This window comes from Mixophyes fleayi, chromosome 2, assembly GCF_038048845.1.
Source record: "Mixophyes fleayi isolate aMixFle1 chromosome 2, aMixFle1.hap1, whole genome shotgun sequence".
Classification (NCBI taxonomy): domain Eukaryota; kingdom Metazoa; phylum Chordata; class Amphibia; order Anura; family Limnodynastidae; genus Mixophyes; species Mixophyes fleayi.
Window position 1 is genome coordinate 189,319,582 of NC_134403.1, and position 25,466 is coordinate 189,345,047.

General features: G+C 38.7%; 1 protein-coding gene across 2 annotated transcripts in view; it reads right to left on the minus strand.

Annotated features, from left to right (window-relative positions):
- Nucleotides 1-1,310: 1,310 nt before the first annotated feature.
- The window catches only part of AP2B1 (adaptor related protein complex 2 subunit beta 1), a 61,929-nt gene continuing 37,773 nt past the window's right edge, over nucleotides 1,311-25,466 (minus strand). Inside the window, exons 14-23 of one of the 2 annotated variants that reach the window (XM_075195150.1) lie at nucleotides 24,945-25,137; nucleotides 24,271-24,291; nucleotides 21,726-21,767; nucleotides 19,706-19,852; nucleotides 18,395-18,540; nucleotides 15,348-15,477; nucleotides 13,262-13,346; nucleotides 12,773-12,859; nucleotides 4,477-4,631; nucleotides 1,311-2,265 (exon numbers count right to left, since the gene is read on the minus strand). In XM_075195150.1, the coding sequence (XP_075051251.1) occupies nucleotides 2,191-2,265; nucleotides 4,477-4,631; nucleotides 12,773-12,859; nucleotides 13,262-13,346; nucleotides 15,348-15,477; nucleotides 18,395-18,540; nucleotides 19,706-19,852; nucleotides 21,726-21,767; nucleotides 24,271-24,291; nucleotides 24,945-25,137 (1,081 nt within the window). In that variant the 3' untranslated portion in view covers nucleotides 1,311-2,190. The remainder of the gene's footprint in view (nucleotides 2,266-4,476; nucleotides 4,632-12,772; nucleotides 12,860-13,261; nucleotides 13,347-15,347; nucleotides 15,478-18,394; nucleotides 18,541-19,705; nucleotides 19,853-21,725; nucleotides 21,768-24,270; nucleotides 24,292-24,944; nucleotides 25,138-25,466) is intronic. The other variant, XM_075195151.1, reaches the window with a different exon arrangement.

Below are 25,466 nucleotides of genomic sequence, written 5' to 3' on the forward strand. Positions count from 1 at the left end.
AGAAAGTTATTTAGAGTAAAACTCATTGACTACAACATCCTGAGTTTGTCCCTGTCAGTGGCATCACTGGACACTGAAAATGAAACCTTGTGCAAAGAGAAACATTTATACTTTGGAATCATATTATTCTTGTATGCAGCTAATACGCTGCATTCAATCATTTGCTATAGATATGTTCACAGCGAACAATCTGCATTTGAAATCGAGGCTAAGTAAAGCAGACCTAGGGAACAACGTTCCCAGGGAATCTATTCATGGTGAATAGTCTCCTCATTAGAAAACTAAGCATGCTGCAGCATTATAGATGAAGCTTCAAGTAGGAAGAAGAAATAACAAGATTATGTTTGATTATGCCATTTGTACTCTTTGCATAAATGGTGAGGACTGGATTCCGTTCCAACGTGGAGAGAAAAGATTGGACAACTGGACAAATTTGTAGTTGTAGTTGCTTTTAAATACCATAAAAGTGATTGTTGTATCGTGTGCCAGTTACAAGCCATAACAAACTCTGTTAGATCTTGTAATATCAAACAATACAGAGCTTAGTACACATGTACAAATGAAGGTGAACTAGGAAAGTGCTAATAATGCAGTCACCTTTCATTTTATCTACAACAAAGAAGTGCACATGCAGAAACATGCAACTATAAGCAGGGAATTCAACTGAATTCGGTAATAGTTTGCATTATTACCGCAGTTCTCACAGTCGTAAGCAGAAATCCGCCTTAAAATTACCGTTCTAACAGTAATAGTGTGTGGGTCGCATCAATTGAATTCCCCCTTAGAAAAACTAAACTTCCAATGCCAAGGACTTCCACTCAACTCAGAGTGAGATGGACTTTTCTTTAAAAAGATGCAGAACATAAATGGAAGCCATTTAAAATAATTTTTGATAAATACATTTACCACTTAATTCCTGTTGGGAACAAGTAAAAAAATAATAACATCAAAACCAATGTAGTTTGCTTCAAGGTTAAAAAATAATTATATGCAAAGATGAAAATATAAAAAACTTATGTATAAGTAATGAAAAAATGGAGAGAACATTGGCTAAAATAGAAAAAGCAGGTGGCTAAAGATAGCAAGATCAGACCCAAAAAGTTGTTTAATGATATCAATAGTACAAAGACAAGGACTAATATGAAAATGGTGATTCGAGCAATTAAATATTTTATTGGGGTCTTTTCTGGGCATCCTCTGGATCAACTGGGGCTCTTGAGGAGGAAAGGTTGAACTTCATGGATATGGAATTTTCTTTCAACCTAAAGAACATGCAATTTATACATTGAAATGAAAACAGTACAAGATGATTTTCTGAAATACATTTTTATTGGTTCTGGCAATATGTTTGAGACTTCTTAGCAACATAGGGAATTGGATTTTACAATAAACAAGCCACATGCTCCTCTAAGCTGAAATGCACTGACCATTGCTATGGAATGTAAAGGTGTGCAGAACGGTGATCAAACACAGTGGCACATCACATGGACAATGGGCGTACAAGTGGCACCAAGTGAGATACATAATGGTATGGTCATTTCTACCAATGACAAAATGGTGTTAAACTATAGGCAAGGCATGGTGGACACACAGAGAAGTGTTAAGGAGAATAAAAGTGGGTTAATATGTTTTGGATATAAAATACTTTTGGTGCAGTGCACAGTACGCACATAAAGTGCCCGCACACACACATCGCTAAATACACAAAGTCTACCACTACTCGTTGTTCTAGTTTAATATGGCAATTTACGTTGGCGAGGAACATCTACACATTGAAGAGTAATAAATATTTAGCCAAGCTGGATAAAATTTGCAAGCACATCATATTAATAAAGAAAACCTATTTCATGTCAATGAGTAGGAGGGAACTATTGGCCTGTATATATTGCTGTGTACTCATGTGGTAATTCAAGAGTTATGCAGCTTGTGCAACCATAGGCAGCCAGTACCTCTGAAAGCTGGTTGGCACCTTATCAGACTGGAGAGATTATAGATTCCTCTCTTTGTTTAACAAGTGCTTTCTCCAAATTCCCATCTGCTCCATTACTGCTAGAGCCTCTGACTTCAGAACTTTCAAGTGTTGAAATGGATGATCCAGTACATTATAAGAATGGAAGGGTAGAGCGAGACATTGTACATGAGAAGTAGTTAGCATACATCTATAAGAGGACAACCATCAGACCGTCATATTCAGTTCTTCAATATGGAGTCATAAACCTGGTATACATAATTACACACCTCCGGAGCACGGCATTTAAGGGAAAGCTGTGGGAGGCAATGAAGAGAGATTACTCTTGTATCCAGCATACAAATGTACAAATGTGAAGTCATCTCTGAAACAATTTATTATTTGTAACTTGTGCTGCTTCTGAGAACCAAATATTAATAGAAATAAAATAAAAGCAGATTATGGAGTGTTTATATCAATAATATACACAAAAGGCAAAAAGCACAAGATTTTCTTAAATATCCAAAACACACTGTCATCAAAAACAGTAACCATTAGATAATATCAAAATAATAAATTACCAATCTGTACATTTGTTTTCAGTAACTTAGGCAAATAAATTAAAACCCGATAGTTTGCAGCCGAATGCAAATTTTGCACACAATCATATTGGGCAATACCTTGTGTTATTTAGTAAAAAGTGATTAGTTATACATAGAATACCCTACATATGTCAAGCAATATTTAGAAAAAGCCATAAATTCGGAATAACAGTTTTTCTGTCTAAAGGCATAAAAACTTTGACAATATATGTGGTTGATAACAGCACAATACTTGATACACAAAAAGATATATGGACCAAATATAAACATTAAAGTAATGAACATTGCAATCACCTGATTTTGTTTAAATAGGCATAGGGAAAGAAAAGGGCAGTGAAGCAAACAGCCAGGGGCAGGGGGGCGATATTAGCCAAGAGGAGAGGTTTTGGCTAAAGAAGGACGATCATGGATGCCATTCAGCATTTTCTGAACTTTTACTTACACTGATCATTTACTCCAAATGATGGGTATGCCAGACTCTGTTGATAATGGTTTGGATATGAAGGGTGCAGGGTTGTTTCTAATGAGCTGGCAGCTGTGTCTTATAAATTTGTTTGGGTGACGAGTTGCTGCTGGGGCCCCAATGGAGAGGAAGAAACATTTAGGAATAAGAGGGATGTCCACCTGCAGAATGGTGGACATTAGATTTCTCATATTGAGAAAGAGACCCGAGAGCTTCAGACATGTGAAACAATGAGTCCTCTGTTGGACAGCCATTCAAGCATATATCTGAGCTGCTCCGGATGTATCTTCCAAAGTATTGCAGGCTCTGACTCCCAGGCTAACTCTTGTGGCTCTTAATGTCTTACAGACATGTTTTATAACATATTAGTAACTATATTTGAACAATATCAGCATTAGTTCAACTGAGATTGAAAAGAAGTTACAGCTAAGCAACACTAGTGTTTCATAACAAATAATAGGAGCAATAACACTGCATTGCCAAATGAGATGGAGGCAAATGACATAAAATATTATAAATATGGTAACCGAAGAACAGAAACTCCCCAGTAACATTAAGTTTTCTCGGGTCATGTAAGTCATTCATGCTTTCGTTGGGTACAAAAAGCCACCAAACTATAATAAAATATTTTCCTAACAGGAGCATCATGGAGTCTACATCTTAGTAGATTATAACTAGACAAGCTGTACCTAAAGCTAAAAGTTTCCTCTTTTAATTCCCTGCTTTCTCCATTAAACCAAACTCTTGATTGCCTCTAAAACTCCCTTTTCTGAATTGTAAAACTTGGACTAACACTGTAAAAAGCACCAAAGCAAAGGTGCCATTCAATGCATGGTGATACAATGACAGCTGGCATCTGACTGGATGGTCGTGGCCCCATTCACTCAGGAGCGAGCTAAGATTTGTTAATTGTGTGTCTAATCCCTCCTCTAATTAAGCACTACTATGGTGCAACACTAAGTCTCCAGCAGAGGTCCTCAGTACAAATGTGTACTGGGTGTGAAATGCCACACTTTGTAAATGGCAGACCCACGATATTGTACTAGTTTGCAGTGGGAGGGGTTGGTACAAACCCCCTTTAGAGGAACAGTAAACCAAATATACAAGTATTTTTTTTTTTTCTTTAAAAAAAAAAAGGATGAACAATTTTAAGTCTTTGGGAAATATTTTACAATTAAATTTATTAGTATGAGAAGCATTTGTCACTATACAAATCAAACCTCCTCTCTAAATCTTTTGATTGATAACAATAGCTTTGTTATGGACTTATTAAGGTTACCTACATACATGTGGGCCTCTAAGCCTGAATGACTGGAATCACACAAGATCCATATAGGGCAATAGGCCATCCAGAATACTGAGTGTTCGCAGCTTTTCATACATGTTTCTAAACACTAACATGCCTTTACATTTCTGTTCAATGCTTTCGGGTTAATGTAGTAATAAAATAGCTTAAAACTCACTGTGTAGTTAGGGTTGCCAGGCTGGATCCTCAGTTCTGCCAAAATCCAGATGCCATTGGTAAGTTTGAGGGACTGGTACAGCATATCCTGCCCTTCTACGTTCCTCTTGGCAATAGTATAAACATTGTTATTCTGTAGCTTGCTGGAAACTGTATCTAAATTTTAGATTGTGGAGGAAAAATAAAAAACAACAGTTTAATAACAAAACTTCTGCACACTGCATGTGTACAATACAAAGCAGTTCTGTCACTACAAATCCAAGCAATGACAATAAAAAGAAAGAGAGATCAAAAACAAAGAAATAATGAGCCCCAGGAATTGCACTTGGTCATCCAGTTTCTCCCTGGGCTTCAGAGTTGCTGTTGTGCAGCACTATGGGTATGACCACTCATACGAAAAGAAAGCAGCAAACACATTTCCAGTGCCCATCAAGCAGTACTCCCACAGCTAACCCGGAGCACCGTTTAACATTACACAGTATTAGTACATCAAAGCCAGTCTGATGTAAAATTATCTAGATGCTACATACTAGACCGTTTAAATGGCAGCATACGAAACAGGCGCAAATATTCAGGCATGTCAACCTTAAACAACAGCATGGGCTTTAATAAACCTAAGGGACAGCAACATATAAAATCTTAAAGGGTGGCTCACACACATGGTATACAGGCTGAATTACTTAAGAGGGGATAACAAACCTCCTTACTTGAATTTATTATATGCTAAATGTATCTGTTTGACAACTGCATTTGTAATTAAGACAATTTCAACAAGAAAATCATCCAGAAACCATTATTATTCCATGCTAAATATATTACATGATACGTCCTTTTCTTACCAAAGATACTCTTATCTTATCCATTGACTCCTCATGTCCTGCCTGGACTACTGCAACCTCCTGCTATCTGGCATTACCCACACCTATCTATCCCCAATCTTAAATGTTATAGCTTGTATGTCCCTGTTTTAGTTATGCCCTGTTTCCCCCACTGTACGGCGCTATAGAGCCTTGTGGCACTTTATATTAATAAAGAAGTTGAGAGCAGTTTGAAAAGTCTAGGGCTGCATTTCATTAAATATAATATATATGTATAAAAAAAACAACAAAAAAAAAACACATCGGCCTTGTCGGAAGACATCTAAATTTAGAAGCAAAAGGCCAGAGTGGCCTCTAAATTACAACTGTGAAGTGCCTGCTATAAGAGCATGTTAAGTCCTTCAATGCCTAAGAGGTATTGCTTGGTAATGTATTCTGCCATTATTACAGAGTTGCAAGTGAAAAATCTGAATGGTACATTATTATAACTTGGCCCTCATCAGGACGGAAGCTCACATTCTTCCCAATTAAATGTAACCTACAGAAAATGAAGGTTCCTTGTGTACAATAATTACAATCCGAATATTTAAGTATATGGGTGTAAAAAATGATACTGCACAGCATTTACATAAAACAGCACGGTGGCTAAGTGGTTAGCGCTTCTGCCTCACAGCACTGGGGTCATGAGTTCAATTCCTGACCATGGCCTTATCTGTGTGGAGTTTGTATGTTCTACCTGTGTTTGCGTGGGTTTCCTTCGGGTGCTCCGGTTTCCTTCCACACTCCAAAAACATACTGGTAGGTTAATTGACTGCTATCAAAATTGACCCTAGTCTGTCTCTCTGTCTGTGTATGTTAGGGAATTTAGACTGTAAGCTCCAATGGGGCAGGGACTGATGTGAATGAGTTCTCTGTACAGCGCTGCGAAATCAGTGATAAGACAGAATAGGTAAATTATTTGTAGGGGAGTTCAGTGGATTTGTAAACAATTGCTCCTAAAGTGAAGATCACGTAAGAAAGACTAAGAATCAATCATATGCAGAGTCTACCAACATAAATTAATAATCCAAACTTCAATGGTATATACCTATGTAATGAAATTGTGCTGGATTGATATTTAGGCACATAAGGCTCTGCTGCCTAAGGGCAACTCAGCATTACTAGCTGCCTTTATTTAACCACAAAGAGAAATCTATGAATGCCTGGTAACTGCTTAATTCACTACACTAAAGCTCTTTTAGTTTGTATTTTGTTATGTGTTAGCTGTACAAAGGAAACCGCGCAATGATCTGATAAAAGCTGAAAACAACGCTTACAGTTACCACTTGCAATGATCTGCGGCCTGTCCTAGCCTGGCCTATTCATCTATTCATGATATAAATGTGTCAACACACACTTGCACACATCCAGACTCGTAGAAGCATGGTGTAATTTCCAAGGAAATGCTACCAGGCACCCCTGCTGCAGGCTAACAGATGCTACAGCCAGCTAAAGGTTTGGATCATAGGCTTACTAGTACTTGAAACTGTTCCTATATAAGTGATTGTGTGTTAGTATGTGGGACTCTTACCGGTCAAACACTGCACTGATGTGTATGCCTTTGTTATTTGCTTCAAACCCTCTGGCTTCTTGCAGGATTGTAAAAAAATGCCTAGGAATCCATGGGTTAATAACTCTTCCCATTGTCACATGACCTGTGCTATTTTTAGCAGACATCTTGCTCTCTCTCACACAGAGTGGAGCTGCTGAACTAGAAACAGCTGTGATGCCTTCTCAAACGCTCCCTACGCTTCATATTTTTGCAGGAAAGGGGGCAACTAGGTGGAGATGAATTGACTGCACATACTTGTGTGAATGCCATAAGAACAACAGTGATATTTCCAGGGATTTAATAAAGTGACAATTGCTGACAACTGCTTAACAGCACAAGAAAAACAGCATCTTACTAAAATCAGACTGGAATGGTTATTAAACGAAGAGTGGAAGGACTGTAAAGGAGATTAATAAACTAAGCTTTTTTTTTTTTATTTTTTAATACAGCTTATTTTCATTTTCTTTCTGTAAATGACAGTTACAAATATAGAAAGCTTTATTCTGCACAGAAAATCTAATTTTCTACATATTTGCATGGGGGACACACTTCCGGGATCAATGACCCTTGTAAGAATTGAACCCAAGTCTAACCCAAACACCCAGCACTGTGAAACAACAATGCTAACCAAAAGGTCTATTTATGAATCTACAAAGAGGTTTTTACCCCAGTAAATCCCCTCATGGCAGTTTTCTGAGGATTAGCACATTTTAAAGTAACATGCCAATATACCGTATTTCCCCATGTATAAGACGCACCCATGTATAAGACGCACCTCAATTTTGGGGCCCAAAATTTAAATAAATATGTATAACAATAAGTTACTGAAGCAGAAGGCTTGTCTGGTTGTGATTTTAGTGAGAGATCTCACATCAGGTCTAGAGGAGCAGAATTTACAATAAAGTCCCACATTCAGTTACAGGAAGGCAGTGCTGATGCACAGCGCTGTACATACCATACTACATGCTGGGCTAAATTATCGGCAGTCAGCGGAGACTGGGAGGCGCCTGAATGACCTGATGGTCTTTTTACTATTATTAGAGATTGCAGCAGATATCAGCAATATATTCTAGGAATAACACGACCTGCACACTATTACCGTTAGTACGGTAAAAGTGTGCAGCATTACCGTTAATACAGTAATTTTAATGCTGATTTTTGCTTGCACCTTTCGGGGCCACAAGCAAAAATCTGGGTAAAAAATTACCGTATTAAAGGTAATAGTACTAGCGCCGCTTTAATCCTAGACTAACGTGGCCGAATTGAATCGGCCCGTTAATATATTGAAAGACACCAAGTCATGAAATTAAACAATAACAACATGAGAACACTAGTGATATTAATAAATTTTCTATTCATGGGCTGTGCAAAAGAAGCAACACCACATTAGCTGTATAACACTTTTTTTTGTAAGCCATAAAGTGTAAATGGGACATTTACAATGCTTTGCTAAACTCTGTGTGGACAAAAATGTTGTGGAATACAATTAAAATAAATAAAATGTTTTACAACAGACATGATTACTAATATCTAAGTAACTGTTACACACCACTGTAATAAGGGCTACAAGGCTTTTCTTTTTTAAATGAATCCAAAAGTGGTTTCTACACATGCCAGAAGTTCAAATGGGGACTTCAATATCTGGACCAATCCCAGAGGATGTGAGCAGGATAGCCAATCTGGGAAAGGGGGTAGACTGCACTAAGCCACCCGATCAGAATAAGAATGGACTGGGACAATGTGCAGGGACTTTCTGCTCATGTGCAGTTCATTCTCCTGTAGCCAGACATGAGGACAATGCTCTCTCTTGGTAAGCAGGAAGGCTGCCAATGCAGTTATATACTACCAGATGGCATTGTGGTGTGATTCTGAACTCAAAAACAACAGTGTCTACAGTTAAGTTTCTGGTACCTAACAATCGCATATGGTCACTAGTGTGATAAGAGATATATCAGTACATTTTACATTTATATACACAAGGTGGACTGTCAACATGCATAAAATATTTCTCATATTCTAAGGGGGTAGGGTCAATCAGACACAATGGGGCATATTCAATTGTCGGCGGAAACGCTGAATATCTCGCACTCTGCGCACTATTACGTTATTACGGTAATAGTGCGCGTAAAAACCGTTATTACAGTAGTTTTCTCGCTGGATTTCAGCTCGCAGCTCCCTGAGCTGAAATCCAGCTAACTATTACCAGTTTTAAGCAGCGGTAAACGGCGACAATTGAATATGCCCCAATATGTAAGAATAACTTTTACAGAAGAGATATTATGTTTATCCATACAGTATAGCATTAATGGATTGATTCTTGGTAGTCTACATATAAAAAACAAGGAGTGGTTACACAATGTACATTTTGGCTAAAGTTCTGCATTGTAGACACTGTACTTTCAATGGAAAATATTCTCAAAAGCTGTTAAGAAAAAAAAAATAACTTGAGGAATAAAAGAAAATACAAATTACTGCTTGATAAACTTTCTTCTGTACTGGTAAAACTGACTCTTTTGTTGCTCTTGGTATGAGACATTGGTAGAAGAGAGACGTTCCATAGGGAAAATCAATCCAGCACCAAAGAGACACAATGAGCCATATTGAGGATGGAACGGAGATTCCTTATGGTAATAGTTGGCAATGTGCACAGCTGGACACCGCGGTGATGTCTGGCAACATATCACGGCCAGCTGAATCCCCTCCATTAATGTCACATGACAGAGGAACTGGTGAGAAAGGGTCTTGAATATGGGCTGTAACAAACCAGGACTCTTGAGACAGTAAAGACAGAAGTTTGATATGTAGGCTTGTGAATGAAAAACAATAATAGTGCGTAGAACGGATGAGCGCATAGTTGTTTAATAGTTTAAGCAGAGGTTTTACTGAAGCTTGTGGGAGAAAGTGTAAAATGTTACGTCTAGTGGAATTTGTAAGGGTATTTTAGAAAGTGCTGGGCATAGGTTAATGTGTGGGGTATAGTCGTGTGCATAGGGGTATAACTGTTGGAAGTTGAAAATACTCTAAAGCAGTGGTTGGCACTAAAATCTAGTCAAGCCCAGGTGTGTGCCAGGTGTAGGTGTTAATATAATTATTTCTTAATTTATGATATTAATATCAAGATAATATTAATAGCAATGGGACCAAGAAACAAACGTTCAAATTATGTCTCACAGTAGTACCATATTCATATTATACCACAGTAGTGCCCCCAAATCATATTATGCCACAGTAGTGCACCTAATTCATATTATGCCAGACAGTAGTACCCCCAGTTCCTATTATACCTCATAGTTGTGCCCACAATTCATATCATGCCCCACATAGTTGTGACCCCAATTCATATTACATCACAGAGTAGTACACCCAATTCTTATTATGCCACACAGTAGAGCCCCCAGTTCATATTATGTCACATATTCGTGCCCCTAATTCAGATTATGCCTCATAGTTGTGCCTGCAAATCATATCCTGCCTCATAGTAGAGCCCCAGTTAGTATCATACCAAATAGTTGTGCCCACAATGCATAACATATCACATAGTTATGCCCCTTGTTCATATTATGCCACAGTAATTCCCCCAGTTCATTTTTTGAGACACAATTTTTGCCCCCAATTCACATGATGCCCCCAATTTACTTTATGCCACACATAAGTGCCCCAATTCACATGATACCTCACATAAATGCCCCCAAAACACTTTATGCCACATATAAGTGCCCCCAATTCACACAATGCCTCACGTAAGTGCCCCCAATTAATATTAGCCACATTAGCCAGCTCTGTGCGCAACTTAACTCTTACAGATGACTCGTATGTCTGCACCACAATGGAGCCCGGGAGGTACTGCTGCGCATGCGCACCAGTACAGTTTCAATGATGTGATGCAGTGAAAGCAGCTTCAGCATGAGACACTACAGAGCACTGTGTGCCATATCCCGCACACGTGCCGGGGGTTGCCAACACCTGCTCTAAAGTATGAGGTGGTGTGTGCAAGGGTACCCAACTGTAGCTGATGTGACACTGTATAGTGTGTGCCTTAGTGGCACTTGTAAGACTATTACTGTAAAGAGCTGAAGGCACAGTATAAAGTGTGGGGTGCTCTATTTTGTATTAGCGCATGACTGCTGACAGTGGGGACCCTAATGCAATGTGTTGAATTCATTGTTTTATGCTGGGAAGTACAGAGAGCAGAAAACACGGTGCAAAGTGTGCGGTTTAGTAGCATGTGTAAGGATATTAATGTAGGGAACAGGTACATGGTGTAATCTATAGGTGTTTAGTGCAAAGTGTAATGTTTTTGCTATACAAAGTTGGAGATATATTATAATTTGTGAGTCTAGTAATGTGAATGTATTTATTGTATGTAAGGTTGTTATTGTCCAGAGTAATGGACATGGCATATGACGTGAGGTTTAGTGGTACGAATTGAAGCATGCAATGTATTATGGTATTAATGTAGACATTGAGGGATATAGTATAATATGAGGAGTTTGGTGATGTGAGCAGTGGTGATAGTGTTAAGAATGAAAATGAAAGGTGCAGTCTGGTGATTAAATAGGTGTGTAGAATTAATAAAAAGGTTTCCATGTTCAAAAATTAATAAATGTTGTCATCCATAGTACATGTGTCAAAATTAATGGTGCATTATAATGTCCTTGACATTGCTGCACCTCTTAGAATTCCACCCAAAACTCAGCTCAGAGACAACGGTCATTTTACTCTACCACCAGTCCATTTTTTTTTACCTTTGTAAACCTTTTCCTGTAGCTTCTGATCCCTGATACTAGTGCCAGACACATTTGCAGTGATCTGAATGTCTGCCACAAAAATGGGCAAGGGACTAATTGTCGCAGCCATGAAGGTTGAGGGCTTAACATGGCGTTCACAAGGGGGCAAGAATGAACTCAGTACCCACTAGGTGGTGGGTTGGATCTAAGGCAGCATGCACAAGTGGTGGGCGGGTTAGTTGGCAGGTGTATTGGTGTAAGGACTGGAGGGGAAGGGAGTGGTGGTGAGAGAAAGCAGTAACGCAAGCAATGAGGGTGAATACTGCACATCACATGGGTGAGTAAATGTGTGTGCTTTTTACTGTTAAGGCAGTGTTTGTATTCCTATGTTAGTATATTATCTATATGCATCTGTGCCATAGTGAAAGTGTGGGTGTCATGGAAGTAATTACCTACTAAACAATAAGTTACTCCCTCGCAGAGCAGATGCTGTCTAGATAAAGTGTGCCCTGTGTGCTAATGTATAATGCAATCATTCTCTGGATAGGTCTGTCTCCTGATATTCTGGCTTAGTTTTGTTAGCATTCAACACGGTCTCATTGGATACATTTCAGGCACTTATTAATACAGCTAAGTTTCTTATGAATATATATCACACTTTTACATTATTTCCACCTATCCATCAGATTGGTGGCTATACAAAGCATGTCTAACTACCACTAACTGCAATTCCTCCCAAATTATCAAATTTTTTGGGTACAAAGTAGAATTCACCTTTTGTGTGTACAATACATCTTTAGGGAAGTGTTATGCGGCACTTTTCACTACACATGCAGCTTCTAAACTCTCTCAATGAGTTGAAAGCACTCCGTAAAAGCACTCTGCAACAATTATATTTGAGCACACCCTGTCACAAAGACGTTTAAGCGCTCATTATAAGCTGTGAGATTTAATAGTGTTGAATTATTTTCTTTTAGATGATCTCAAAATTAGGCATACACGAGTCTGAAGCTGGAAAACCCTGTGTAACACCACCATCATGCTTAAATTCACCCGTTTTTAAATCAATGCATATATTCAACTATGACTAACGGGATGACGACAGCATCACATATCAACTGCACACATGTACACAATTCGGAGTTGGCAATTATAACTAACCTGCATTCAGGTGGCATTCTTTGATCTGGAACTGTAGCTCATTCTCATTAGGTATATCTTTCCATGTGGCCAGGAAGACTTGACGCTCTACAAATAGAACGTGACAAGAGCAATTTATTGTACACCAGACCTGTCCAACACTTTTTCATTGTTTGCAAATTCTCCACCTAGCAGCTGCTCTCCATGGTTTATTTTACAGCTCCCTCAGTATGTTCACAAGCTGGCAAGGGGAAGAGGGAGCACTCGACAGGTCTAAGCTGTCAGTACCAGGTCAGAGCATCAGGACATATAGTAGTAAATTGTGCAGCAAGCGATTCATCCGACATCACAAAAGATAGATGATTGTTTTCACTTTAGATCTCCTTCAATGGAAGGGCAGTCTTGTTATTTATAATGAGATTTGAATTGAGTCATTTTAAAGTGACACATTACCATACAATACAGGATCCTACAACAAGGAGCTTTGTAGGCAGAAGAAGTGTCTCTTACCCATTTTACCATCTTCCACAAACAGTACGTGTAGAGGGATGAGGCAGCTAAAGTAGAACACATCAATGTTGTTTTTCACAGCCACCTATCAGACACAGGAAAGAGAACCAAGATCCATTAACCCTTCATCTCTATAGTGGCTCTACTCAACTCTTCCCAAATCATTCTCTCAATTGGGTGAACAGAAGTGACATTTGTACTTACACACGGTTCTATAAATAAATGAATGCCCTTTTTGTTGCTATGGACTGAAGTGGGTTATATAAGCACTTAGCCAAAAAAAAGAATACAATACTTTGAACAGAAGCTGACAATTAAATACTTTAAAGGGATAATACAAAGGAAAATCAGTATCACTGTGAGTATTTGCATTACTTCATGCCTCAAGTCCCAGTTCTATAATCTGCAGAGCTATTCTGAGACGCAGTGTTGGCATGTAATCCTACGAGGGGTTATAGCATCTGTCACTAAGAATTATAACAACTCCATATACTTATCGACAGTCATGTTTACAAAACCAGTGTACTGCCGAGTCCAGTTGGAAGGACATGTCCGGGAGGTAGCAGCTCTGTGGGTGGAGGGGATGTACTGCTGTCATATTACAGAACATATTTTGGTACTGTAAGCTGCCCCATATGATTTGCAGGTCAGAAGACCAAATACTAGAGACCAAAAACCAATAGTCTGGATGCATCTTCCAAAAAATATGACCCTGCTCCCATTTCTGAACACTGAAACAATCTTGAGTGTTCTGACTAACCACTTTAGATAAACTGCCATCCTACTTCAATAATGCAAAACGATTTAATCCCGTAATGTGATGCTGCAGAGTAATAATCTCCATGGTGCAAAGGGACCTCCTGCTAGTCTTAGTATATGTGCTGCTTGATGGTGATTAGTACAGCAGGATTCTGACAGTCTGTGGGGTAATAACCATACGTGGGAAAAATAGAGGTGCTGTGACTGCAGACCTAATCATGGAGGGTAGAAGGAAAGAGTCATGTTCAGCACTAACAAATGAGTGTGTGCAAAAAGAAAACACCCTCCCATAAAAAAACCAACATAGTAAGTATGTGCCTGCTAAAAAAACAGATGACATGCTCACACTTCTCTAAAATGTCTTGCAAATAAGAGATGAACCTAATGCAAACAGTTTTTTCTGCTTTGTTATTTTTATTGAATCCTCCTTCAGAGTTACCTGGAAATGAAAGAGTTAGTTTAACCTTCAATGAGAAAGTGCCATCTAAAGCAACCCTGCTGAATGATGTTTTGTATAGAAATGGGGTAAACATGCACAGTTTTCTCCGAACATGTTTTACGAGTGTTAACCTGTAAAAAGTGTACAGCTTGCCTGTTTCGCAGCCTCTTACGATTCAGCAAGTGGTATTAGTATAACGTAGCAGCAAACTGAATGCATTTGTACTAGACATGAAACTCCATGGTGACCTGTCATCTATAGCATGGCATATATTGCCTATAATGTTGTGTGTGTGTGTGTACACCTCTAGATATACACAATTACGTACTGAACAGCTCTTCTGTAAAACGGATGTGATCTAGAATCACCAGCACTTGGAAATATATTATTACAGTTAAAAATTGGGTTTTAAAGCTGGCCCATATTGCCACCTGCATTTGTGCCACCAACCTGGAATGTTGCCACAAAGAAAAAAGGAAGCAGAACAGTCTTGTAGGAGATGGCAGAGTCATTAATGACATGTCTGGCATGGGAGGTACATGTTAATTGATTTTGTAGATGAATCAGTAAGAATGAATGGGGTGAGCAGATGGCTCAATGGGAATACATGAACCAACAACACTCCCAGCTGAGCTGCTATTCCGCACAGTGAATATGCTTTAGTGGATGTGTGCCCCATCTTTGGACACACACAGCATTTCTTTATTGTTGTGTATGCTCACAATGTCTGTTGCTATCTGGCTTCTTAATTATGTAGTGAGTAATGAAAGCCAGAAGCACCACTGAGATCACTTCAGACAAAAAACTGGTTTAGTGGTGTAGTTACCACTGACGCACTGAAAGAAAAGGATAAAGGGACTGACAGGAAAAGTAGAGGTAGTTACTTACCTGGAGATTATTAAGTGGCTCCATTTTCATGACAGGCCCCAGAGTGTTGAGAGGGAGAGAAATGTCAATGCTTTGGTTTGGCATGAGTGGTGTATGTATAGCCAGTGGGGCACTAGGAATCACTCCAAAGCTGAAGAAATGAAATAAAGGGAAAAAGTGCATTAGCTAACATGGCACTTCTGAATCACCACCAATGGCTCTGCCCCCTGTAGCAGCTTCTGTTCCAGGCTGCCAGGCAAGTGTGCTGCCACAGACACTATGGGCACGATTCATTAACAAACGCAAAATGAATGGAATGTGTTTTTTTTTTTTTAAATGCACATACTTTGTGTATACACACGTCTGTATTCAACAAGGCGCCCATCTGAAGATATGTCTGTTGATGAATACAAGTGTAGTTGCGCTCTGCTCTAATAGACAATACACTGCAGGATATGTCAAATATGGAATATAAAGTCACAAAAAAAACCGCACAGGGGAAATTCAATTAATGTCCACTGTTAATACTACAGAGTAGACAAAACATTAAGAAAAAAAAATATATCACCCCCTCCATAAAATACATTAGGATGTTCTTAATAGCTACTATACATAAAATAAACATTTACAGTTGTTCCTAATTGCAAACAAATGTTTGCACACACAGCCGTCATCACTAGTAATCAGCGTCTACAACAGACCTGTAGCTGATGCAAGTGATACCACTCAAAATGAGAGGCCCTTAGCTTGAATCTGAAGCTGCTGTGTGCGCTTGAGCTTGGCAGGCCCTTACAGTACATTGACTATGTGCATACGCCCAGTCCCCTCCCTGTTCCGCCCCTGAATTTGTAAGCTGTCGTGAATGTCCTTTGCGCTCAATGATGAATTGGAAGCTGTTGCGCCCTGTGGCAAACGGTCCAGTTCTGGCCATGCACATAATGATTGAGCGAATTATACGCAACGTATTGCAATTTACGCTTCTTAATGAATCAGGCCCTATATGTCAATGGAAACTAGACGAGCCTGTATCCAGAGAAAACTGATTGCAGACATACAAACTCTGAGACCTGGTGAACCTTATGGTGAGCTGGCTGCACCAACTTACCCAATTATTATTCTCTATTTGTTTAATGTTCAGTTATGTCCTTGTAATCTAGAGTAACCCTTCTGCTCACTCATTGTAATTCATAACATATATGGGCTACATTTCATTTTACTTCAGACTAAGCAGATACTAGTCAGGTTACTAAACATTTTGTTTAAATATCATATTAAAAAATGCTTTACTTAACATCCATAATTAAACAAAATGAAAATAAAAAACACTTGTAAAAAGCACAGATTTCCCAATTTAAATGACACGTTATGTCCACTGGTTATCATTGCTTTGGGAATGCTGCATCTAGTGTCAGTATTAGCACTGTTTTACCCATGAGAGAACACTGTGAAATGTCAGCGAGATGTACTATTGTCAGGGGCTCATCCCTGAGCTGTTCACCCAAGATTATATTTGCTGTTACTATGGCCACCACATTTTTAAGCGCACTACTTACAGCTCACACTCATTCACTTAAGGTGATTTAAGACAAGTTGGGACACGGTTTAAGCCAGTGGGAGAAAACCATACATATAGCAATCTGTAAGCACGCCAGCAACTTATTTTATTTCCCCAACAATTTTATTGAAGAAGCTCGGATTCATATAATATAAAATTATACCAGTATTAATAACCAATTTCAAGTATAACGAACGTACATGTACTAAAATAGTGTTACAGCTGCAACATGAAGAGTATGACAGTATTAAGTTTTGTTTCCGATTTCCTATGCAACAATCAGTGTTCGCGAGTATGTGAATGTCCGTCATGGACAGGCAGCGAAATATAAGGAAGTTAGAATATGATTGTATTAAGATGTTAATACATATCAAGTAGGAGAGAGTGAGTATAGTTCAGCTCTCTTTATCCCATACACAAACAACCACATATATCCAAGGTGCGGAAAGACCAGAGTGACGGAACATATTTGCCTCTTAAAGAGAGACTGGGGAATCTTGGAGAAATACTCTAGTTTCATACCAGCAACTTATTTTTTATATGGGTAGAAAGGTATTTTACTTGCAAAAACATGGTGCCCTTTGTTCTAAAACATACAGTAGTACAGTAATGATTTGGCATTCATGAATATCAGCTACTGGAGGGTTTAGTAAAAGGTCTCTTCCTGCTGCCATTTAATTGTGGAACTACAAAGCAGAAAGAGAATATTTACTTTACATAAAGAATTCATCATGCTCTTCTATATGCTTCTCCTATTAATAGGTGCTTGTTTCTCGCTATTCTGTGTTTAAACCACACCCATCCTCTGTGGTAACCAAATGGTCTCTCTTGCTTTGTATAAGATACAAGAATTGCTACTTTACCAGAGAATATACTATTGTAAATAAATGCAAATGTATTTTGTAATAGTATGTAATTGCAAATTTGCACTAAAGCATAGCAACCAGTCACTTGCCTTCATTGTCTAACTTTCTCTAGACCAGGGGTGGGCAACAGGTGGCCTGCCACCAGCCCCCCGAGCCATCAACAGAGGTCTGCTCCTGACGTTAATAAGGAAGGTTGGGGTCAGCCGACTTCTGCATCACGTGACCTCCTCTGCACAATACAGTGAGGTTTTACTGCATAAAGGAAGAGGGAAAGGACGAAGAGGGAGTGCAATGTGCTCGCCCTCCTTCCTCTGTGCAGCCCTCGAAGAATGAGAGGTTGCCCATCGCTGCTCTAGACAGATAACAACTTACTACTGATTGGTTGCCATGGTTTAGTGCTAATTTGCATCGATATGCAACGTTAGTAACTGTCATTTACTCTGTCATAAGCTCACTCTTACCATGACAATGAAAACTGCTATATTGCACACAGAAACCGCTTGCAACTAAAAGAGAAATGATCTGAGAAATGATCTTCATTTACGTATACCAGCACAATGACAATAGTGGTATGCAAAGTTTACCTTATGCCGTATTTCAGACATGTAAAACGATTGAACAGAAACTGTGCAGAAAGCCGTTCTCACCTATTCTTGTTAAACTGGATGGCAAAGTCAGTCATGTGCTGCAGGGCCTTGTTGGTGAAGTTCATGTCCATGTAGATGTGCCCCTGTCTATGGGAAAATGTGCCCGAGATCTCCAGTCCCTTTGCTTTCACAGCGGGCAGCCAAATCTAAGAAAGAGCACACATGGCAATTACTATCGCATTACCCAACTAGCTGACTCAATGTTTCTTTTAGCAAATGTATTCAGCGGGAGGTGCATTGCATACCTATCGAGAATTGGGCTAAAAAATTAGGCACGTTTGTCATTAATAAATTGTATCCAAAACGTTTAGCAAAATATTTACCTTAAATATTCTGGTTTAAACTACCACGAAGGGGCATACTCAATTGTTGGCGTTACTGTCTAAAATAACGCGGTGCGTGCACTATTACTGTCATTACGCTAATAGTGCGCGTAAATACCGTCATTACCGTACTTTTCTCGATGGATTTCAGCTCGCGGCTCAGGGAGCTGCTAGCTGAAATGCAGCTTAGTATTACCGTAATAACGGTAATCCTTTTTCCGCGGCGGTAACCGCCAACAATTGAATATGCCCCTAAATGTAAAACATAAATGTCAAATACCCATTTTACATTGAGTGATTTGACACTTTATGCCAAATACACTATTATTCACCCCCCCACTGCTCCCTACTGCATTTCAATAGGATGATTCCCTTATTTTACATCCTTTTTTCTGGTATTTTGTGTTTTTTGTTGTGCGTTCAATACATTGGCTCATGTTTTAGCAAACGTTAAAAAATACTATACATACAGAATAAAGCACTATGCTTTTCTCATGGGAACTATGTGTCTTAACATGTGTAGTCATTTTGCATGCTGGAACAAACATTTGTTTGCAAATAAAGTTAACCACTGTGATCAACTGCAAATTGCATAGTGTAACTGACATTTGGGATGTATATACATGCCACACAGCTATATGCAAGCTAATGTTATCTGCCATCATTATATGCAAGAGGTATCTAAAATTGATTGGCTGCAGCAGCATTATTCAATGCAATTACTAGCAGCAAGTCTGCTGCATTTAGGAAAATATATTCCCCTATGATCACAACTTATGTGGTAGTAGAACATAAAACCAGCATTTGCCAATGACATGAGTAAACTGATATGAGAAAATATAGGTTGCTAGATGTACTTATTAACATGTTACAAAAATATTACAGTACAATTAAAAGTTTGACACTAGTAGACTTGTACTAAACAAATGGTTCCCAACAGAATCAAGAAAGAAACAAGCAATCTAAAAGTGGTTCCAGTCACACTTACAGCTTTCGGGGAAACAAATCCCCCTGGGGCCATCCCAATGCCGGTTGAAAGTTCAAACAAATCATTGAGTCCGCTGCTAACCACAGCTGGAGTAGGTGATGGTGCAAAGGTAGCAGGAACAGATGAAGGAATGAAAGTTTGCCCAACCTATGAGTCAACAATAGGCAGTGTTACTTATGTTTTGGAGAGCTCTAAACAGATCATGCATGTTGCTATTTCACCAGTTAATATGGAGAGATAGGTCACAGCAGCTCCAATTAAACGCCTTATACCTATTGTGGAGAATTTCTACTGCTAGAGAGACAAGCAGCACCAAAAGTCGACAAGAGGTGGTGAGCACGCTTACATCGAGTTTGCAAAATATCTCATACTACCTAAGCCTGGTTCCATACTGTTGCGTATGCTACACATATTAAGATCCAGACTTTTCGCCTGACTGCCAAACATCTGGATCACCGACCAGATTGGACATAGGCTGTTTTGCCAAACTGTAGCTGAAAGCATGCGCACAGTCCACTGGCAGCCCCGTTATCACTGTACAAACACAGCTGGAAAGCCACCACTTGTCTCTGGTCTAAAGTGCAAAGGCTTATGAGAGGCTTTGCAATATTACAAAGTCCACCCGATAGTGATCTGTATCTTGCCACAGTTCATAAATGATGTGAAAAAGAGAGTGGATAACTACTACTACTATAATTTCTTATACTTTTCCACAAATTGTATTTTTTGATGGTGCATGCGAATATGCTGGAGGAGATCATTTCAAAAACCATTCTGGTCATTTCAAAGTATGAACCTTGACACTATAAGCTTCAATAAGCAGATTGAGAAGACAACTGTTACTTTCTACCTTGAACACACCATTAATTATAGACCTACTGAACAGGGAAACAGAAAATAGTATGCATGAACAAATCCATTCAATTCCAATAAAAATAAAACACTAGTCTAAATAAGCTAAATTACTCAAACTACATTTTTACTGTAGAAATGTGTTTGGAAGTATTTTGAAATTTGTAACCCTGTATTAATTTCTTTAACATTCTGAGTGTTCTACACTTTTAGAAGGATTACTGGATGAAAGCTTGTACTGTTATTGCTTAGTATTATAGTGAACACCCATAATCAGTCATCTTCAGCAGAACCCATTTCCATTCAGCCACCATTCATCTTGCCCACGGTGACTTCATGTCCCCTATTCATAGCATCTGTGATAATGCCAGCTTTAGATTAACAATGGAAGCAGGTCAATTATACCAATGTAAGCATAAAACAGAGTAGAGGAGTTCACTCTAACATACAAAATTCCACTTTAACGATAGACTCATATAGCTTGCAGATGAAGACTTGAAGCAACTTGAAGCAGCAGGACAGTGGAATTGTAAAATGCATCAGTCTAATTAAAAATAAAAGTGATAATCCCCTGACCATGTAAACAGACATGTGTAAGCAGGAGGTGATCCAACCCCTTGATCTAGGTGATGAATGGTCGGAACCTGTCCAATATACCCACATTTGAAGAACCTCTGAAGCCTGGTGCTTGGGTTAGCCTGTGTGTAGCCAGCTTTAGATTTGTGTAAATTTATATTAGGCAGATCAAATGGAGGAATTAATATAATAACAATAGCCACCCCAGAAACTAAAATCAAGAAAGACGTCTGCATGAGCTGATGGTGTGAGGAAAAGAGGGATATAGTATATATATTATTTACAATCAATTCCTTATACCTGGTAGTTATTTACATTCAACACCACTAAAATGTGGTTTCTCTGGAACAGCAGATGTGAGATGATTTGAATATCAAATTAATATGTGTAGTGTTCCAAAAAAGTTTACTGACTAAGGGCCATTACACCAAAAAGACAGGTTGATCTAATAAAAATAAAAATAATAATAATAGAACTAATTGTTAAGAAAAATGGTGTTAACTGAAGCTTTAGAAAGAAAGAAATGTAGAGGCACACATATTCCATTTATAATGTGGCAGACGGTGTCCCTCTCCCACAAACAGGATCTTACCGCTGGACTTCCACCGATTCCACCTCCAAGGTCACTTCCCAACTGGAAGAGAAAAAATAGTGTTAAATGTTCAGCATAACAGAATTTACTACTAAGAAGAATAGAAGGTGAAGGTTGTTTTTCAGGGAAGGACCTAAGAGCTGTATAAGCTATCAATCAAAGTTTACTTTTGAATGCCAAGATAGATTTTTGGCAATTGCTTTAGGACACCCACATGAAATTAAATCAGTGCCCCCAGCTCCATGGTTGGTCTCATAGCCCTGCCCGAAAACCAGGGCTGTGTAAGTAAGAGGGCCAATCAGAAGTCATAATCATGGTGATTGTGTGAATCACGTTACTAATTCACACACTCCCACTGCCCCATCTAAATGTGGGGAGGTTGAGGATTGCAAAACAGCTGCATAAGATAGCACCAGGGTCTCTGGAGAGGAGAAAGAGTAGGCGATAAAATATAGCAATTACGTGATAATGCAGCTTTAAAATGAATGTGATATGTAAATGTTTGGACTAAATGCTCCAATATTTCAACAGCCAACAACACATTAATAAAAGTACCCCACCACACTGCTAGAAAATGTAAGAATGAACTTATGTCTTTTTGTTTTTCAGCCTTGCTAAATACATAGCAATATATAAATGTAACCCCAATGAGTGAGTGACTTTTCTGACAACTCTAATGAGCATAAGAGCAAGAACAAAACGGACACTGGGAGCCTTAACTATTATTTTGATGGTCTCTTATTGGCCAAATTTTTTTCGAGATGAATAATCAACATAATAGTTGTGTGGAAGTATTACTTTATTAAAGTAGCTATTACCAACATTATAATCTAGCACATACCACAGTAACAAACAGGGAAAACATTTATATGGCTGCTTCTTTAAAAACTATGTCTGGCACTTTAAGGTAGGCGTACACTTTTGAAGAACAACCTGTGTAACCACAATATATATGTCTTCTATTGTTCCCATAGGAATAGCTTAAAACATTCCAATTAGTTAAATTAATAAATTGTGTTCCTTTAAACTGACCTTATCATAGGTTAAGATGTGATATATTCTATGTACCACCCAAGAGAGACTGGACATAAGTCAAATCATATTTGATTTATAAAGGTTTAAATTTTCATGGTACTCTCATTAGTGATGCAAGCTATGACTACCCAATGAAATACCCCTTGTAATTATGTATTGTAAATATATATTTGCTACAAGTTTTGCTTGCTGTTACATACGTAATATCGAAAGTGGGAATGGAGATCATTGGGACCAACGGTTTTCACACTGTCACATGTACTAGTGTTAACAACACAAGCACAACCTAGGCAGGGTATGAGGCCTTTCCTGATCCGTTCCTTGTGGAATTCAAGAGTATGTAGAGCTGATTTACGTGTATTTTAAAACAAACGCACGTTGTGCTCAGTATGCGTGCCTTGATGAATTACGCCCTGAATGTCTAGTAAGTTTGTGCACAAAAGTGTGTTTGTGACCAGCAAAATGAAATCCCTGAATATGGACTAAAAATACAGCGATAAATACTACTCTGGTGAAAATCCTATTATCTGTTATACTGAAAATTCTATACTATATATTGTTTATCTCTCTGATCATTTTCTGGGTGAGATACAGAAGAGACTTTTAGAAAGAATTCTCTATTTTCAAGAATTTGTTCAAGGACTTCTAGATCCATGAAACGGGGAGTGGACTAATTACCTAAGGGCGCTTTAGAAGGGTTTTCTGGTTTTCTTTTTAGTTTATGACTATATATAGTATAAGAGTGAAACACAGAAAGCTGGTCAGTGATGAGATTATTTTCTGTTCGTCTTTTATTGGTCATTAGATTATTCGTAACTTATATTCTTTTATTTCTGGATGGGCATTTGCCTTTGCAAATTTCATTGAAGCACCAGCTCTCATTATTAGTTTAAGTTATTCAATGTCAGACCATGTTACAATTTATAATAGAAGGTATTGACTTAATATAATGTATGGTGCTAAGTCCTGGCTTCCCTGAATCTTGATTATCTATCAACACTTTTCTATGTAGTCAAACTAAAACCCCATTTAGAAAACTAGTAGTTTTTTCATTTGTTTGTTTTTTTAACACAAATGATCTGGTGGTCCTACCACATCTGCTGGGAGGCTGTCCCAAGTATTCTACCACACTAGTGGTGAAATAATACTTTAGAATAACTAAAACAACTTAAGATGCAGAACTGTAAGAAATGGCTAGAATGGCAAGAGTCACGTATGAGAAAGTTGAAGCAGGCACCATGGGGAAGTAATGGCATATCTATACAGTGCTTTAGAAGATTACAGGTTGTACGTGGTACCTCACTAATAGGTGCAATGAAGGAAATGGGTTGTGTTTAGTCAGGCTGATAAACTGGATACGGATGAACATTATGTTCATAGCGGAATGCTAGTGATCATGCATGTAAGCTGCCTGATGAAAGGAAAAGAGTGTCCATAATGGAGACCAATGGAGGGAGGAAAGAAGGATAATGTCAATTTATCAGAATGCTACTGAGGGAGAACCATTTACCCATTGCGTATCTTCTCCCATCTGCAAGGGTAGGCGGAACACAGGAGGAAAGAAGCAAAAAGGTTACTGTCAGCAGAGAGACAGCTGAACTATAGAAAACAACAATCAGTGCCTACAACAGTGAATGTAACGTCCCCAACAATTACCAGCTGAAAAGTGTTGCTACTGTCCTCAAGCCACCAGCATGAGTGCAGCTTTTAGTGTTTGGGTGAGGACAGGATGTTCCTGACACAATTAGAAACAGGATTCATTGATCTGCCAAATTCATGCTTTAACCCCTTACGTGCCAGGGAACACACTGTCGCTGTAATATTATGAAAAAGAACATCCATCTACTTCTGTGAGATGACACAAAGCGCATTTAGCACATTGTGATCAGATTTATCAAAGATTGAAATAATTGGTTACTTTGAGTTCAGTTTCTCTGCACTACAATTCATAGCTAATTTTGTCAGACACTTCCTGTATAAATACTAATATTAACATGTAACCCCTACAATCTAGGGGAGGATAATTCTGAAGACAGGTCTCCTGGATCCAATGAATATAAAACAGCAGGTGAGGTGTGTAAGCACCATTCTGTTATATAACTTTATCAATAAAAACAGTGGACCCAAGGATCAACATCTTCACTGGTAGTTCGTATTTGTGGAACAGTGAATGAAACCTCTTACCAGACTATCTAGACCTCCACCAAGCAGATCCACGGCTCCCATTTGCATTGTGGACACTTGTGGCACATTTCCTGGAGGTCCCAGGTCTAAATTGAGAAGATCACCAAGGAGGTCTCCTTGTGAGGGAATGACTTGCGGCTGCTCCAGAGCAGCAGCAGGAGCTGGTCCTACTGGGCTGTCTCCGATATCAATGCTAGGAATGAAAACATTTGTATTAGAACACAGAGATAGAGAACCACTACTTCGCACTTGTCTGCAGACCATACCTTCTGTTTTGAAATGACCAAAGCTCCCTCAGATTTCCGTCATTTCTTTTTAACCAAGTGTATAAAAGCGACAAATCAATCACAGGAATAGAAAAGAGGGCGTCTAGCTCTAAAATTCAATATAATGTTTTAATGTGATGTGTTGTTTACAGCTCTGTATGTCTGGCTGTGTTTTATGGCCACAAGGTTATTCAGCATTTACTACAGTTGCGAGAAAATTGCTAGACTAGCCTCAAAGATCTCACACTACAATTTT